Consider the following 17,142-nt stretch of genomic DNA (forward strand, 5'->3'; position numbering starts at 1 on the left):
TTAGGGGACCATATTGCAAATAGAATAAATGTTTGGGGACTGTATTGCAAGTTTTAAAAGGTGAGGGACCTAAATGCAAGCTTCAGAAATGTTCAGTGACCATTACTATACTTTACCCTTATTATTTCTTTATCTTTCTAAATTTGATGACGACCAAGTGAAAACAACATACGACAAAGTCAAATATGTTCAATCCGTCATTGATTAAAAAAGGAAAATAGTTTGCGCAACACAAAAAACAGAAAATTAGATTGGAAAAATAATTAATACGTAGGATAATTATAATATAATATTTATTTAAATATTTGTTATTTATTAATATATATATATATATAAATTTTGTAGATTAAATTGTTTGAACTCATTATCTTTAGGGATAATAATATTTTTTTTATCACAGAGATCACCCAATTTAAAAATATTTTTGACAGTGGAAAAATAATTTTCAGCCTATAAACAATGCTAAACATCCAAAAATTGATCTTAAATCATGGTTGAAAAAGTGATTTTAATATAATCTCAAAAGCTCAAACTTCTAGATTTTGATGTGAAATCATGGTTAGAAAAGTGAATTTTATTTTTCAAAATCACTTTTAATAATAATCTCAAATAATTCAATTTTAAACTATACTTTTTTAAAAACAATTTTAAAAATATTTTTACGGCACTTTTAAAATCTACTTTTAAAAAATAATAGCAAATCGTCCCTATTTATTTAAATGATATCAATCAAATTATATGTCATTAAATATTTAATAGTATTGCTAACAAATCAATTAGTAAATTGGTATAATTGCACATTCGGTTATTATTACTTACATATTCTATCAATTTGGTCATAATTTTAATTTAATTCAACGAATTTAATTCTTTAATCAAATGGTAACATGTGTAATTATATCAATTTTATTAATTGTCACACCAATATTTCCGTTAAATATTAACGACAGGTGATTGGATCGACATAACTTAAATAGTTAAATGGTCTGATTGCTAAAATTAAAAGATCAGTTGTCAAAATGAAAATCCACTTATAGCTAAATGGTCATGGGTGTAGTTTACCCTATTTATTTGAGGGGACAAGGAACCATTTTACTATTTTTTCAGTTCTTGTTTCATTTTCAATTCCTTTCGGTCGAAAACGCGGCCTGCCGTTGGGGCTGTGCCCATTCTCCCTCTTCTTCCGCTTTACAACCGGAATAAGGAACCTTAGAATTCACCCCATGAAAAAATTGAGGCTAGCGGATCAGAAAGATTTTTATGGAATGTCCTACTCCTGCCTGAGTCTTCCGATCAACTAATCCCCTATTTCAGGGACATCTCTATGTTAGGTAGAGCAAGTCCATAGTAAAGAAATTGTTATTATTCCTTAAGGACCTGGGTTTGAGCACCGATAATACCAGAAGTGTAAGCGTTCAATGTCAAGAGGTTGTGAATTATTTTCGAACAAATATTACTTTGTACTTATCTTAGATAAATAAATAAAAATACTATTGTTTCAATTTAAATTCTCATATTTACGGGGCTATGACCTCATAGGTCCATTGACAATTTATCAAAAAATATTTATTTTTTTAATAAAAATATATATATTCTAATTGTAACATTAACTTATTATTAGTTTAATTAGAAAAAATTAGGTTTGTCTGGTATATGGTACTCAAAACAAGCAATCTTTCCTAACGGTGTCAAATTTTAGCTTAAACATATCAAACTTACCGTACTGCAGTTTTCTCTCAAACTTACTCTAACTTGTGTCTTTTTTCCCTTTCATTTTCTCGTTTAAAGACGAGTCTGGTGTCAAGGTTGGTTGTCTCCTTTTGCCTTTAGCTACTCATCATTTTTCTAGGATTGTAAATAATTGAACGTTCAACGAACCATTCGATGATAAGTTTGATTATTTATTAAACGAACGAACATAAACAAAATATTTTGTTTGTTTAATTAAATGAACAAACACGAACAAATGACTCGTTCGTTCATTTATGTTCGTAACGTTCGATAAAATGTTCATTTATATTCATTCGTTTATGTCCGTTTAAATTTATTCACATACGCATTTCTCACCAACAGTTCAATATCTCTTTCATTTTATGATAGATTGAAAAAACTATAAATTGTTTAAATTTATGTTTGTTTACATTTATTTACGTTCGTTTGTCATTTTAACGAACAAACATGAACAAACACGAATAAACTATATTTCTTAACAAACGAACATGAACAATAAATTATATTCATTTAATTATTCATATTCGTTCGTTTATTTAGTTAAACTTAAATAAATGAACATGAACATACATTCATTCATATGCGTTCTATTTGTTTACGACCGTGCATTTCTCAATGTTGCTTTGTCTTTCCCTTTGTTTTTCTTCCTTAACCCAACCCTTTCCTATGATTCAGTGACGGGTCTTAATTTTAAATTTTAAAGGGAATAATTATATATACAAAACGTATTTGTCTCATTGAATTGACACACTGAAAGAACATATTGAAATGAAACACTGAGAGAACATATCAAAACAACTTGTATGTCTATTTTATTTATTTATTTTTATTAAAACACATAATATTTTCTTAAAAACATATAAATATATATTAATGAAAAGTTTAAAAAATTATGGACTTAATGAAAATAAAAAAATAACAAGGATTTAGTGAAAATTCGAAAGGTCTAATCAAATTTCCAAAGAATTTAAAGCAATGAATAGATTTAAAAAAACGAATTAATAATTTTTTTGAGGGGCCAAATTATTATTTTTTAAATAATTAAGGGGCCTTATGGTATTTTACCAAAAATTTGAGAGGGCTAGATTTCCACTGTGTTCTGCTAGTGCCACGCTCCATCTCATTTTTTTTAATAATGTTGCATAATTTATGCCTGCTATTTCCATTGCCAGTGATGGCCTCGTTTCTTCACCTCCTCTTGTTACCTCATCGGCTGCCCCCATCACCGAAGCAACCTATTAGGCCTTCGATTTTACTTGCTATCACCCCCTTTCACCTTCATTTGCTTTTCCAACGCCCTCCCCTTGTTTTTTCCGACACTGTAATGTTGTGGGTTGTACTTTCATTTGGCACAATTGTGTGCCAATGGCTCCCCTACACCTTGTTGGAAGCGTAGATGGGCTCACGATAATTTATAACACTCAGAAAATTCTATTTATACGAAACAAAATATGTTACAACGACACTCTCAATATTACAATACTGCAATACTAGCTGCTGCTAGTTTACAAACTCACCAATATATTTAAAGCTTTGCTAAGCTTCACAATATATCTCTCAAATCTTTATTTTTTTACTCCTCAATCGTATTTACGCTCACTCACTTTTTATTCACGCTCACTACTTCACACCAACTAAAATACTGCAATACTAGCTGCTGCTAGTTTACAAACTCACCAATATATTTAAAGCTTTGCTAAGCTTCACAATATATCTCTCAAAATCTTTTTTTTTTTACTCCTCAATCGTATTTACGCTCATCACTTTTTATTCACGCTCACTACTTCACACCAACTAAAGGCTAAGCACACATATATATAGGTTGTATAACCGACTATTTGAGGACCTCTGGATGCTTCTCAACTTCTCTCCTTAATTCTTGCTTGACATGTTGCCGTGTGAATTCAAACAATTAAAGAAAAATCTTTGCCGACATATGCATGTGTGGTTTAGTGTACTGCCAAGCATTTCCACTTTGTTTTGTTTACTTGTGAATCTATCTTCATTTGCCACGTTGAACTTCTACACAATTCCAAGAGTTTGATTCTAACACTCCCCTCAAACTCGACTTTCCATTCCAAGCTTTCTTTGAGTCGATTGAATATATCTGCTCTCAATGGCTTTGTGAAAATATCTGCTAGTTGATCTTCAGTTCTGCAGTAAATTAGCTCCACATTTTTGTTCTTCACCTGCTCGTATAAAGTGATATTTGTATCAATATGCTTGCTTCGGCTATGAGAGACTGGATTCTTGGCAAGGGAAATTGTAGATTGTTGTCGACATAGATTGTAGTTGGTCTTCTTGCGCCAAATTTAGCTCGTTCAAAATATTCCTAACCACATTGCTTGGCAAGTGCACGCTGCTGCGGCTATGTATTCTGCTTCACATGTTGAAAGAGCTACGTTTGTTGCTTCTTTGATGACCATGAAAATACTGCAGAGCGATGAAAGAGATATCCAGTTGTGCTTTTCCGATCGTCTAAGTCTCCCCATAATCACTATCAGAATAACCAACCAGCTTCGAATTTCTGAATGCGTGTAGAATAAACCATAACCTGTTGTACCTTTGACATATCTGAGGATTCTTTTTGCTGCACTCCAATGATCTTCGGATGCTCCATGAATCTGCTTACCAATCCCACAGCGTATATTAGTCTGGTCGTGTAATAGTCAGATACCTTAGACTTCCAACTATGCTTTTGAACAACGTCGGATTCACTTGCTCTTGTTGAATTCACACTAATTTGACTCATGGTTGCTGGAGTGGCTACGGCTTGCAATCTTCCATTCTGAATTTTTTAAAATTTCTTCTGCATATTCTTTTGTGATATAAATATTCCTTCTTGCATTGCTTCACTTCAACTCAAGGAAGTATGACATTTCTCCAATATCTGTCATTTCAAATTCTTTAGTAGCTTTCTTAAAATCATTGAACATACCTGGATTATTTCCTGTGAAAATCATGTCGTCACATATAAGCACACGATCATGATATCACCGTCTTCATTTTTCTTTGTGTATAAGGCATGAACCCATTTCTCTGGAAATATTCATCAATCCTTGTGTTCCATGCTCTCGGGGCTTGCTTCAAACCATATAGAGCTTTCTTCAATCGGTAAACTTTGTCTTCATGTCCCTTTTTAATGTATCCAGGTGGTTGCTCAATATAAACTTCTTCTTCTAGGTAGCCATTTAAAAATGCTGACTTCACATCCATTTGATAAATTTTCCATCCTTTTGTGCTGCGACTGCTGTGAGAAGTCTGATGGTCTCGATCCTTGCTACTGGAGCAAATACTTCATCATAGTCTATTCCTTGTCTTTGTTTATAGCCTTTGACAACTAGCCTCGCTTTGTACTTCTCAACATTTCTTTATTGGTCTTTGTCTTGTAAACCCATTTTACTCCAATTGGGTTATGGCCTTCTGGTTGTCTTGTTAGCTCCCATGTATCATTTCTTCTATTGATGCAATTTCTTCATCCATTGCATTCCTCCATTTGTCATCTTCAACCGCTTCTTCGTATGTTATTGGATCACTGTTCACAAGCAAGCAGAAAAGTGAAACATTATTTAGTTCATAATCGTTGTACCTTTCTGGCATTTTTCTCTCTCTTGTGGATCTTCGAAGTTCTGTGGGAGATGCTTCAGGATCTTCTATTATGTTGCTGGCATCGCTGCTGCTGCTTGACGATGATGGTAGATTTTGTCGAGGATCTTGATCATCATCTTGTTCATCTTGATTGATAAGATCACCATCTTTATCTTCAAAAATAGTCCTTCAACTTTCTTTTCCTCTTCGCTCCATCTCCAATAGTCTGCTTCATCGAACTCGACATCTCTTGAAATTATTATCTTCTTTGTGAGAGGATTATATAATCTGTAAGCTTTGCTTCTTTCATCATAGCCAATGAAAATACATTTTTCTCCTCTGTCATCAAGCTTCTTTCTGGTCTGTTCGGGAACATGGGCATATGCGATGCATCCAAAAATCTTGAGGTGTCCAACTCCTGGTTTCTGTCCACTCCATGCTTCGTTTGGCGTCATATACTTCACGCTTTTGTTGGACATCGATTCAATAAATAAACTGCACATCGAACTGCTTCAGCCCAGAAATTTCTCGGTAGTTGCTTACCTTTTATCATGCTTCTCGCCATATCCAGGATTGTGCGGTTCTTCCTTTCTGCAACTCCATTTTGTTGTGGCGTGTATCTGGCTGTCAGCTGATGGATGATACCATGCTCTTTGCAGAATTCTTCAAATAACTTTGATGTATATTCGCCTCCTCTATCTGAGTATCTTCAAATATTGACCGCTTTGTTTTTCCGACATTGCTTTGAATTCTCTCAATTTTCCAACGCTTCTGACTTTTCTTTCAAGATATAAATCCAACATTTTCTACTAAAATCATCAATGAAAGTTAGGTAGTACCTGTTACCGCCAAGCGATGGTATGTCAAAAGGACCGGCTATATCTGTGTGTACTATCTCCAGTGGTCTTCGGGCACGCCAGGATCTACCAACTTCAAAGCTTTGTCTATGTTGCTTCCCTTTGATGCAAGCCTCACATAATTGATTTGGAGGGTTGATCTCTGGTAGTCCTTTCACCATGCTTGTTTTTGACAACAGCTTCAATCCAGAAAATCCAAGATGTCCATATCTTAGATGCCATAGCCATGAATCATCTTTGATCGCGGTCTTTATGCACATTACTTCTCCTGACTCGATATCAATTGTAAAGAGACGATTTTGAGTCATATCAGCTTGGGCTATCAATTCTCCTTCTTTATTTTGATGGCGAGCGAGCGATTCTTCATCTGCACTTCATATCCTTTTTCCAGGAGTTGACCAAGACTGATGATATTGCTTTTCAAAGCAGGTACATAATAAACATCTGAAATATATTCTTTTCTCCATTTTTCTGAGTAATCATGACTTTGCCTTTTCCTTTTATTTCTGCGTGCGAGTCATCTCCGAACGTTACTCGTCCATGAACTGTTTCATCTAATTTCACAAACAGTTCCCTTTGACCACACATATGGTTACTGGCACAATTATCAAGATACCAAATATTTTTCTTGAATTCTTCATTTCCTTTATAAGTGAGGAATACGTGAGATTTTCAATTTTTTCTTCTTCAGCTGCTGCTACGTTATTTCTTTCTTCTTGTTTAGGAGCAGATCTACACTCATAACTATAATGACCATACTTATTGCAATTATAACATTGTACCTGGAATTTACTTCCTTGTTGATATCTGCCCCTACCTCGGCCTCTGAATCCTCGTCCACGACCTGATGTTGGATTGCTTTCACTCATTTGATCGGTGCTATGTGATCGACCACCACGTCCACGAGTTCCTCGTCCTCCTCTATATCTTCCACGATAACCACCACGATTTCCTCGTCCTTGTGTGTAGCTGCTGCTAGCTTTTCCTTCGTTGACATTCATCTTGCTTTGTAGAGCTTGCTCCAAATTTTCAGAATCCTCATTTTGTTTCATTTTCTGCTCATGGGCTTGAAGTGAACCCACAAGCTCATCAATCGATATCTGAGATAAATCTTTTGATTCTTCGATTGCCACCACCACGTAATCGAATTTTCTTGTTAATGACCGCAAAATTTTTTCCATCACTCTAACATCATCGAGTGATTCACCATTTCTTTTCATTTCATTTACGACCGTTTTCACACGGCTAATATAATCATCGATGTTTTCTGTATTTTTCATTTTTAGCATCTCAAACTCAGCACGGAGAGTTTGTAAGCGTACCTTCTTTGCTTTTTCGACACCTTGTAGAGATTTTTGCAAAATCTCCCACGCTTGTTTTGCGGTCTTTGCATCAGAAATTTTTTCAAAGGTAGATTCGTCTACTCCTTGAAAAATAAAGAACAATGCTTTTTTATCTTTTCTCCGGGATTCCTTCAATACCTTCTTTTCTTCATTGGCCAAGGCTGCTTCTGCTGCTGTATTTTCAGGCTCGGTGTAACCATCCTCGATGATATCCCAACAATCTTGGGACCCTAGTAACGCCTTCATTTGAATGCTCCAATTGCCATAATTTGTCTTTGTCAATCTCGGGATTTGAGGTTGAATCATGTTGGCCATCTTCTCCACCACGTTGAACTCGAACCAAGCTCTGAGGCCACTTGTTGGAAGCGTAGATGGGCTCACGATAATTTATAACACTCAGAAAATTCTATTTATACGAAACAAAATATGTTACAACGACACTCTCAATATTACAATACTGCAATACTAGCTGCTGCTAGTTTACAAACTCACCAATATATTTAAAGCTTTGCTAAGCTTCACAATATATCTCTCAAATCTCTTTATTTTTTTACTCCTCAATCGTATTTACGCTCACTCACTTTTTTATTCACGCTCACTACTTCACACCAACTAAAGGCTAAGCACACATATATATAGGTTGTATAACCGACTTATTTGAGGACCTCTGGATGCTTCTCAACTTCTCTCCTTAATTCTTGCTTGACATGTTGCCGTGTGAATTCAAACAATTAAAGAAAAATCTTTGCCGACATATGCATGTGTGGTTTAGTGTACTGCCAAGCATTTCCACTTTGTTTTGTTTACTTGTGAATCTATCTTCATTTGCCACGTTGAACTTCTACACAATTCCAAGAGTTTGACTTCTAACACACCTGAGGGTGGCGGCTGAGTTATTCGACAAGTGATTAATGGCTCGTGTTCTCGAGCCAATTATGCCTCATTTATCTTGAATAATGACTCATTTTGTCTACATCTAATCAGATAGATTTAAATCAAACAAAACTTCATGGTAGAGATAAATTAAGAGGGAGGACAGGTAAAATCGTCCCTAAAAATTTAAAATTATTATATATTTTAGATTTTTTTATATTAAAAATTTATTTTAAATTCCAATATACATCCCTTGTTCTTGGGTTTGCAAATAGGATTATGACAATCATTTCTCGATTCAACACATTAATTTTAATCATATATTAGACGAATAACATATCATTTTAAATCACAGAGTGTAAAATGTTACATCTTTCGTCATTTCATAAGAATTTCACTTTAAGGTTCTATGTAGCATATAGAACATCATTTTTTTTCGTTTCCTAATAATTAACAACACCTATGATTTGATGAGCTAAACTAACTTATCAACTCGATTAATTTAATTTTTTTACTCAAATAAATTTTACAGAATATTTATTTCTAATATTTACTTAATATACATCTCACAATGTATATCTTTTACTAAGGATAGCTAAGAGAAGAATCTTTTGCTGTTGGCCAAAGTAGGCGGAGAAAATTTGTTTCAAGGGTTACAAAAGAAAATTTAATTTTGAGAATTAAATTTAGCATCACATAGGATTTAAGGTAATCCTTAATATCGTATTTACATTTCTTTAGAGTTATAATTAAATAAAATAAATATTTTTAAAATACGTTTGAAAATCAATTTTTAAACCAAGTATAAAAAACTAATTTTTTTATTTTTATTTTTGAAAAAAGATTTTGATGTAAAACTTATAATTTTTTAGGCGTTTATTTTATAATAAATTATTTATGAGTTTAATAATTTTATATCTAATCATATTTTTAGATAAAACATTTTATATATTTTTATAAAATATGTATATTATAAATTTATTTTTTAATAAAAATATTTTATCACAATTTTAATTGTGTATCTTATAAAAGGATTTTCTTTAACATTCTTTAAAAAGAATGCTAAATTTCCGATAGAGTATAAGTGAAGTGAAATGTCGCGTATTTCGAACCTTGGACCTGCGTTGCGTCAGCTCTGATTCCCTCAAATCCGTATTTTACGAATCCACAATTAACGACGACGCGGATACTCCTCCACCAACCCAAACATGCCACCTTTCGTTTTTTAATTAATCATTGATATCCGATTTATTGATCGACTAATCTAGATCGGATACTGTAGAGGTAATGACGACTCTCCCAATCTAGTTTGCTCCATTCGCAAATATCAGGATTCGAATTTCTCAGGAACTTAATATCTTATTCTATTATATCAATTAATTGTTATTATTTGAGGCGTTTTTAGTAATTTACCTGTCCCAACATTTCCCACTCAAAGTCCGAAAATACCCTTTCTGTTGTCTTCGAACAAGCATAGAATCAAAACTCTTGCCTTTTTTTTTCTGATTAAAGATAAATAATAATAATATAACGGCAAAGAAAAGTAGGAAAAGACAAAAGACAAAATGAAGAGGAATTTATACGAATAAAAGAGAAAAAGTAAAAAAGAAATTTTCCTATATTTTTTTTTATAAAATAAACATATATACGATTTCAGCTTTTCCTGTATAAATTAAATAAGATTCTACAAATCTAACGTCTCAAAATTAATCATGACATTTTCCAATTTTAAAAATTTAATATTCACTGTAACATTAAATAATGAGTTTTCTTTATAATTTCATTTCCTCAACCCTTCTCTTTCTCTGTGTCTGTCGAACTTTTTTGTTTTCTGTTTGCCTGACTCGAATTTCTATTTCATTCTTTTCTTTTATCGTTTTCTCGCCGCACTTCTGTTCCTGCTATCAGATCAGGTAGGGAAGGGAGGAAGGTTAGTAGAGCCATCCCATGTGTGGACTTTTGACTTTGCTGTGATCGGAGGGGGTTTAATATAGGATGGGGCAGTGTTACGGAAAAGTTAATCAATCGGGAGGAAATGAAGGGACGACCACCACAGTGGTGGTTTCAGCTGATCGGGATGAAACTTCGGTACAATCGGCTAATGGTGCTGCTAATGTTCCTTCAGTGAAGAATACTCCAGCTAGGTCTTCGAGCCAGAGTCCATGGCCCAGTCCGTATCCGCACGAAGTGTCTGCAAGTCCGCTTCCTCCGGGTGTATCGCCTTCTCCGGCGAGGACCTCAAGGGGTTCGACTCCGAGGAGATTCCTCCGGAGGCCGTTTCCGCCGCCTTCTCCTGCGAAACACATAAAGGCCTCTCTGGTGAAGCGGCTTGGCGGTAAGCCGAAGGAAGGACCTATTCCTGAGGATCGGGGAACTGAGCCGGAGCCGGAGCAAGCGTTGGATAAGAACTTTGGTTATGGCAAGAATTTTGGAGCTAAGTATGAGCTTGGAAAAGAAGTCGGGAGGGGACATTTTGGTCACACTTGCTCTGCTAGAGGTAAAAAGGGTGAGCTCAAGGATCAACCTCTTGCTGTTAAGATCATCTCAAAAGCTAAGGTACACCGCTCGCTCTTCTACTAATTTCTCCGTTTTTCATTCTTTATTCAACGTAATTTTAGCCGATTTTATATATTCTTGAGATATTTAGGTTGTTTTCTTAATGCATTTGAAGGCATTGTTCTTAAATTGGATTTCATTACAACATTCTTAAGAGAAGGTCCTTTAATTATGATGGTATTGTTATCTATTCGGAACAATAGATAGATGCTTGTCTTCTTGATTCAAGTAAACCCTGCCGGAGTAGTTCTTCTTAGTTGAAGAATATAAGTTAGATAAGCTATACTAATTATAGATCGATCATGATCATTGATATTTGGCAATTGCATGAGCTGTATAGGATATGCAAGAGTTTAAAGGATACTGTTGCTTTGATTAGCCGTGTCTTGTCTTTTTTGTCGGTTAGGGGAAAGCGCAATCGCGATTGTAATTCTGGAAGACCGAAAGAAGACAAAGGTGGATCTCTCTTTATTTGAGGATCATTTAGTGCCTGTAGCAATAATACCGTTGAATTGAGATCTTTTGTATCTAAAGTCTAAAATGGAAATGCAAACTGTAGCCACATCAAGCACAATAGAATTAGGTTGGAATGAAAACTTTGTTTCTCCAATGGTAGATTTTTGGTGTAATATCAACGTTTAATACCCTAAATTCTGCCTACATAATGGCATTGCAGGTGGTTGCATGTGTGGTTGACAACCCTGTTTTACCTTTTTTTTTTGTCAAAGTAACTCTTCTATGTTTATGACTTGGAATCATTCCAGTTTTCTTCTTTTTTCTCATAATTTAAGTAGATAATTGTTCTGTAGTCTGCATTATACTTGTAGTTAACTTTCCGATATAATTCTTTTATCTTTCTCTTTTTGATTTCCTTTTCACAGCTAAGTTCTAGAAAAAGTGATCAAATGTGTTGATTGAGAACAGGGCTTGGCTTGGCTTGGTAGCTTCTCCCTTCCCTTTATTGGGGTGGGGAATTTAATAGGACTAGGGTCAAATTCCATGCCCTGTATCCCTATGGGCTATGCTCTTTTTCCTCAAGGGCAAAAATGATAAAGTACGGACTTTTAATTGCATTGACTGCATTTTAACCAGGTTTATTTGACAGATGACAACAGCAATATCAATTGAAGATGTTCGAAGGGAGGTGAAAATATTAAAAGCACTATCAGGACATAAGCATCTGGTTCAATTTTATGATGCATGTGAGGATGCCAATAATGTGTACATAGTCATGGAGTATGTCTTCTCTCGATTTTGTTAAAATTTGTTGTAGGAAACTGTTTGATTATGAATTATCCTTTCTAGTTTCATTTTTTATCTTCAAGTTAGTTCCATTCCCGTTTTTAGTAGGTGTTCTTTCATAAATTTTTGAACCGTTGCGCATGCTGAATTTAAAAAAAATAATATCTGGTCAAATTTGCTCCGCAGAAATTCATGTAATAGTCCAACTGCAGCATCATAAAATATTGTATTTTTTAAATATTGGCCTTACCGCTGTGGAATTCTGTATCTTATCAGATTGTGTGAAGGTGGAGAGCTATTGGACAGAATTTTGGCTAGGTAAGTTGTTCTGTGTAGTTTATGTGATTTAGACCAACTTTTAAGACATTGTATTTTAATATCGACTATCGTTAGCTTTATAGAAAATAGAATATCCCAACCTTTTTGTTCACTGCCTTCCCCTTCCCCTCCCCCCCCCCCCCCTTCTCTCTCCCAACACCTCCCACACCCCCAATTTTATTTGACATATAGAGAAGACTAAAGCCCCCTATTGTGATTAGGTAGTTATGTTGAACACTGAGATGAAAATTTCTCTATTACAGGGGAGGAAGGTACACTGAGGAAGATGCAAAAGCTATAGTTGTACAAATTTTAAGTGTGGTTTCATTTTGTCATCTTCAAGGAGTTGTGCACCGTGACTTAAAACCAGAGGTTTTTACTTTTGCATTTGATTTTTATGGATTGTGAAGATGTAAATTATATATTCTGGCTTACATCACATCTCTGATTCTATTTTTTGTTGCTTGAGCTACAGAACTTCCTTTTCACTTCTGGTGGTGAAGATGCTGACATGAAACTGATAGATTTTGGTCTTTCTGACTTTATTAGGCCAGGTAATGGCTGATCATACCTTAAACTTTAGCTTGGTTCACCAATGAACTTACCTTCATTACTCCTGTAATGCTATCAAATGAAAGACTATTATCAATGATAATAATCAACCACATATATTTTGGTTTGCTTCTTTCTAGATGAGTGATGTTCTTAGATTCTTATATGATAATTGAGTTTAGACCTACAAATTTTCTGTAACATACTAACACCTCTGTTTTGCTGTAAATTGGAGAATAAATTAAGTTGTTTTCATACATATAAAACCTTAAATCCCTAAGCCCTATTGATGCGGAATTTTGTACGGTATTACAATTGGCATTTAAGTATGCCTGCACATGTTTAAATGAGTTATTAATTAAGAAATAATGTAATATGAAGCAGATAAAGTTATGTTGGATGTCAATCAATTTTTTTCTTATGATGATCATATATCATTAGACTGAATGTATAACCACAGCTAGTACTAGTAGTCTGTTTTCTTTATTTAACTTGTGTCCAGTATGTTTGTAACAGATGAAAGGCTCAATGATATAGTTGGAAGTGCTTATTATGTTGCTCCTGAAGTTCTGCATAGATCTTATAGTCTGGAAGCAGATATATGGAGCGTTGGAGTAATCACCTACATCTTGTTATGTGGAAGCCGGCCTTTCTGGGCACGTACTGAATCTGGAATTTTTCGTTCTGTGCTAAGATCTGATCCCTATTTTGATGATTTGCCCTGGCCATCTGTCTCGCTGGAGGCCAAAGATTTTGTTAAGAGACTCTTGAACAAGGATTACAGAAAAAGAATGACTGCCGTTCAAGCTTTAAGTGAGTTTGGAATATGTGCTTAACTAGTAAACACATGGATTTTACCCCATTGTGGAAATTATTAATTACATTTGTCCAACAAGCTAGTCACTTTTAGGTTTAGCCTGTATCAGATGAATTATGATACACTTAATTATGATATTTTGCCTATTCTGGAACTGATTAATTACATTTGTCCAGGAAGCCAGTCACTTTTGCCACCGGTTGGCACTAAGATTAATTAATTCACTTTTATGACATTTCAGCTCATCCTTGGTTGCGTGATGACAGTCGTCCTGTCCCTCTTGATATACTGGTCTATAAGTCAGTTAAGTCATATCTGCATGCAACACCATTCAAACGAGCTGCTCAAAAGGTATAGTTTTTCTCCCTTATTTTTTCTGATAACAGGAATGCACCATTAGCTTTTTGAACCTTTTCTTTTCTCCCCGGGTCCAGCTCATTTCCTCTCTCTTACGATATCTTTAAGGTTATTTCTTGCTCTAGGTTGCCAAATGCTTTGCAGCAAGCTGCAAAAATCCTAGTTAAATCTTTAGATCGATATAGAAAATAGCTCAGTTGAATTAATAGTGTGGTTTTTCTACTATCCAATTATGTAAAACCATCAAACATCCTTGTCAACTGTGAACTTTTTGTGGATGGTAATGCCATAAATGCAGGTGTTCTAAATTATAATTGTTATTTTCAGGAGAACACTATCTTAATTAAGATCATTGTTATATCATATTGGAAACATTTTCTGCAGAAGTTAGGTTTTTGGCTATTTTGTGTAAAAACAAACTCCTCTTGCATTTCTTATACCGTGCAAGTCTTTAATTTATTTTGGTGGAATGTTTGACTGCGAAATAAATTGTGAGAATCTTCTTCTGAAGCAGTTAACCATGATATCCATATAAATATGATTGTTTTTAACTTCGTAAATCTTGTAGTATGTGCACATGTGCAGGGACGGTTGGATTAACATTTATTTTTCGGTCACTCTCTAACTTGTCTTTGTTCATATTGTAGGCTCTTTCAAAAGCATTGACCGATGATGAGCTGGTTTATCTCAGAGCACAATTCACGCTGTTGGAGCCGAATAGAGATAGAAGTGTCTCTCTTGAAAATTTTAAAATGGTAATTGATTGCCTCTATGAACCTAGCAATTCAAGTTTTAAGACTAAAATGGTTAATGATTTCAAGCTGATCTCTCTCCAATTCTTTGGCATCTCATGTTGACTTAATTAGACTATTATAGGGCATCTAAGTTATCCGTCTTTTTCACAGGGCCAGCTCTAAGGAGGAGCACCCTGAGCAACCGCACAAGGCCTCCATTTTTTTGTATTTATAATTAGGGACCCCAATTTTTTATATTTATAACTAAGGCCCCTAATTTTTTATAATTTCATAAAATTTCTAGTTTTTTACCTCTTTTACCATTTCTCTTATTAATTCATTCAATTTTGAATTAAATTTAACCAATTTTTTATATTTATAATTAGGGCCCTTAATTTTTAGAATTTCATAAAATGTTTAGTTTTTGACCCTCCTTTTCCATTTCTCTTATTTATTCATTGAATTTTGAATTAAATTTAATCATAATTTTCTCTTTTTTCAAATCTAACTCTTCAATTTATCAAATATTCTTTAATTTTTAGCCTTCTTCAATCTCAATCTAACAATAAAATAATATACAATTCTTTTTTTTTATTTATTTATTATTCAAAATCAAGCTATGTATCATACATGTATTCAATTTTTTTATATTTTATTCTCTTTTAGATGTATTTAAGGTGTTTTATAAAATAATAAAAATATTACATTTTCACAAAATTTAATCATTTTTCTATGATTTATTTATGCAATATTGAATTAATTGTTCAAAGTAATGAAATATACTTTCATCTTATAAAGACATATTTTTGAGTTTTTGCTCAGGGCCCTGAAAATGAATGTCTGAGACGGCTCTGCTTGTTCCCCACTTTTTTTAGGGCCCTTATCTTTGATCTCTCTGTTTTTCTTTTTGGTGGTTATTTTATATAACCTATAAAATATTTATATGACATCAGCTTATCAATTTTTCAGGCACTTGCTCGAAATACTACTGACGCAATGGGTGAATCAAGGGTACCAGACATTCTTAATAATGTAAGGCTCTTACTAGATCTGTGTAGCAACTTATATTATGCTCTCTTCTCACGGTTTAGTGTTTTTGGTTAGACATTTTATACGAGTCTTCATGGCATGAAAAAATGGTTCTCATTTAAAATTGCTTTGTTAAATGTTCAAAATTCTGCCTTTTAATGATTGTGCTTTCTCCGAATACCACATGACAATCTCCACATCCCCCTACTTTGATCTTCATTTGCCAAGTGAATTTCAGTTCCTCACCATTGCATTGCATTTCTGCTCAGTTGGGAACACTTGCATATAGGAAAATGTACTTTGAAGAGTTTTGTGCTGCTGCAATTAGCACACATCAATTGGAAGCAGTTGAAGGTTGGGAGCAGATTGCATTCGCGGCTTTTGAACATTTTGAACAGGAGGGCAATAGAGTAATCTCAATTGAAGAATTGGCGAGGGTATTTTGCTTGTTGCTTCCATGCATCTAAGTGTCTCACTACCTCATTTTGTCTTCTTCTTCTTCTTCTTGTTATGCAGTTTTGACTCCTTTTGGTTTGATTGCAGGAGTTGAATGTTGGCCCTTCAGCTTATTCATTCCTCAAAGACTGGATCAGAACCTCCGATGGAAAGCTAAGTTTACTTGGGTATACAAAATTTTTACATGGTGTGACGCTTCGTAGCTTAAATACAAGGCATCATTAATCTATAACCTTTGGATATATACAGTTCTTAAAATTCATGGCATTTAGAAATGACTTGTGATAATTTTTTTCAAAAAGTTATTTTTGCATTAGGAGGAAAAATGTGCATAAGTGAATATTATTAGTGAGATCGTTGAGGAAAATTTACAGTGAGAATATGGTTTTTGTTGGTTCCATTTTGTTTCATATTGTGCATTTATGTATTTGGATTTGAGCCAAAGACACGGTGCCGAAGCTATTTCTCTCTCTCTCGACACAAAACTAGATCTAAGCCTAAGTGGACAGCTGTTCGGTCTCCAGCAGCCGGCTGCCCCGTTTCCTCCTTTGTTGCTCTCAGGAAAATATCCCCTCCAGTGGGTTTTTGTAACCTATGTCGATTGTATCTTTTTGGATCTGTCTAGCGTGTTGGTAACGGATCAGGGGTTTCCATGTGGATGAGCGGTCAATGGAAACTGTTCTTTCATT

General features: G+C 34.4%; 1 protein-coding gene across 1 annotated transcript; it reads left to right on the top strand.

Moving 5' to 3' along the window:
• Positions 1 to 10,107: 10,107 nt before the first annotated feature.
• Positions 10,108 to 16,853, top strand: LOC120135421 (CDPK-related kinase 3-like). The gene is made up of 11 exons (XM_039151682.1): positions 10,108 to 10,948; positions 12,054 to 12,184; positions 12,467 to 12,508; positions 12,772 to 12,880; positions 12,984 to 13,062; positions 13,577 to 13,873; positions 14,119 to 14,228; positions 14,882 to 14,989; positions 15,938 to 16,000; positions 16,267 to 16,434; positions 16,541 to 16,853. Exons 1-11 carry the CDS (start codon positions 10,388 to 10,390, stop codon positions 16,676 to 16,678), a joined length of 1,806 nt encoding a protein of 601 aa, XP_039007613.1. The 5' UTR covers positions 10,108 to 10,387; the 3' UTR covers positions 16,679 to 16,853.
• Positions 16,854 to 17,142: the final 289 nt, after the last annotated feature.

This window comes from Hibiscus syriacus, unplaced genomic scaffold (genome assembly GCF_006381635.1).
Source record: "Hibiscus syriacus cultivar Baekdansim isolate YM2019G1 unplaced genomic scaffold, ASM638163v2 tig00110607_pilon, whole genome shotgun sequence".
In the NCBI taxonomy this organism is placed as follows: domain Eukaryota; kingdom Viridiplantae; phylum Streptophyta; class Magnoliopsida; order Malvales; family Malvaceae; genus Hibiscus; species Hibiscus syriacus.

Excerpts from the sequence above, each read along its gene's own strand:
- LOC120135421 (XM_039151682.1), top strand. The coding sequence starts at position 10,388 with ATGGGGCAGTGTTACGGAAAAGTTAATCAATCGGGAGGAAATGAAGGG. Across the intron at positions 10,949-12,053 it reads AGATCATCTCAAAAGCTAAG|ATGACAACAGCAATATCAAT; the intron begins GTACACCGCTCG and ends TTTATTTGACAG. Across the intron at positions 16,435-16,540 it reads CAATTGAAGAATTGGCGAGG|GAGTTGAATGTTGGCCCTTC; the intron begins GTATTTTGCTTG and ends GTTTGATTGCAG.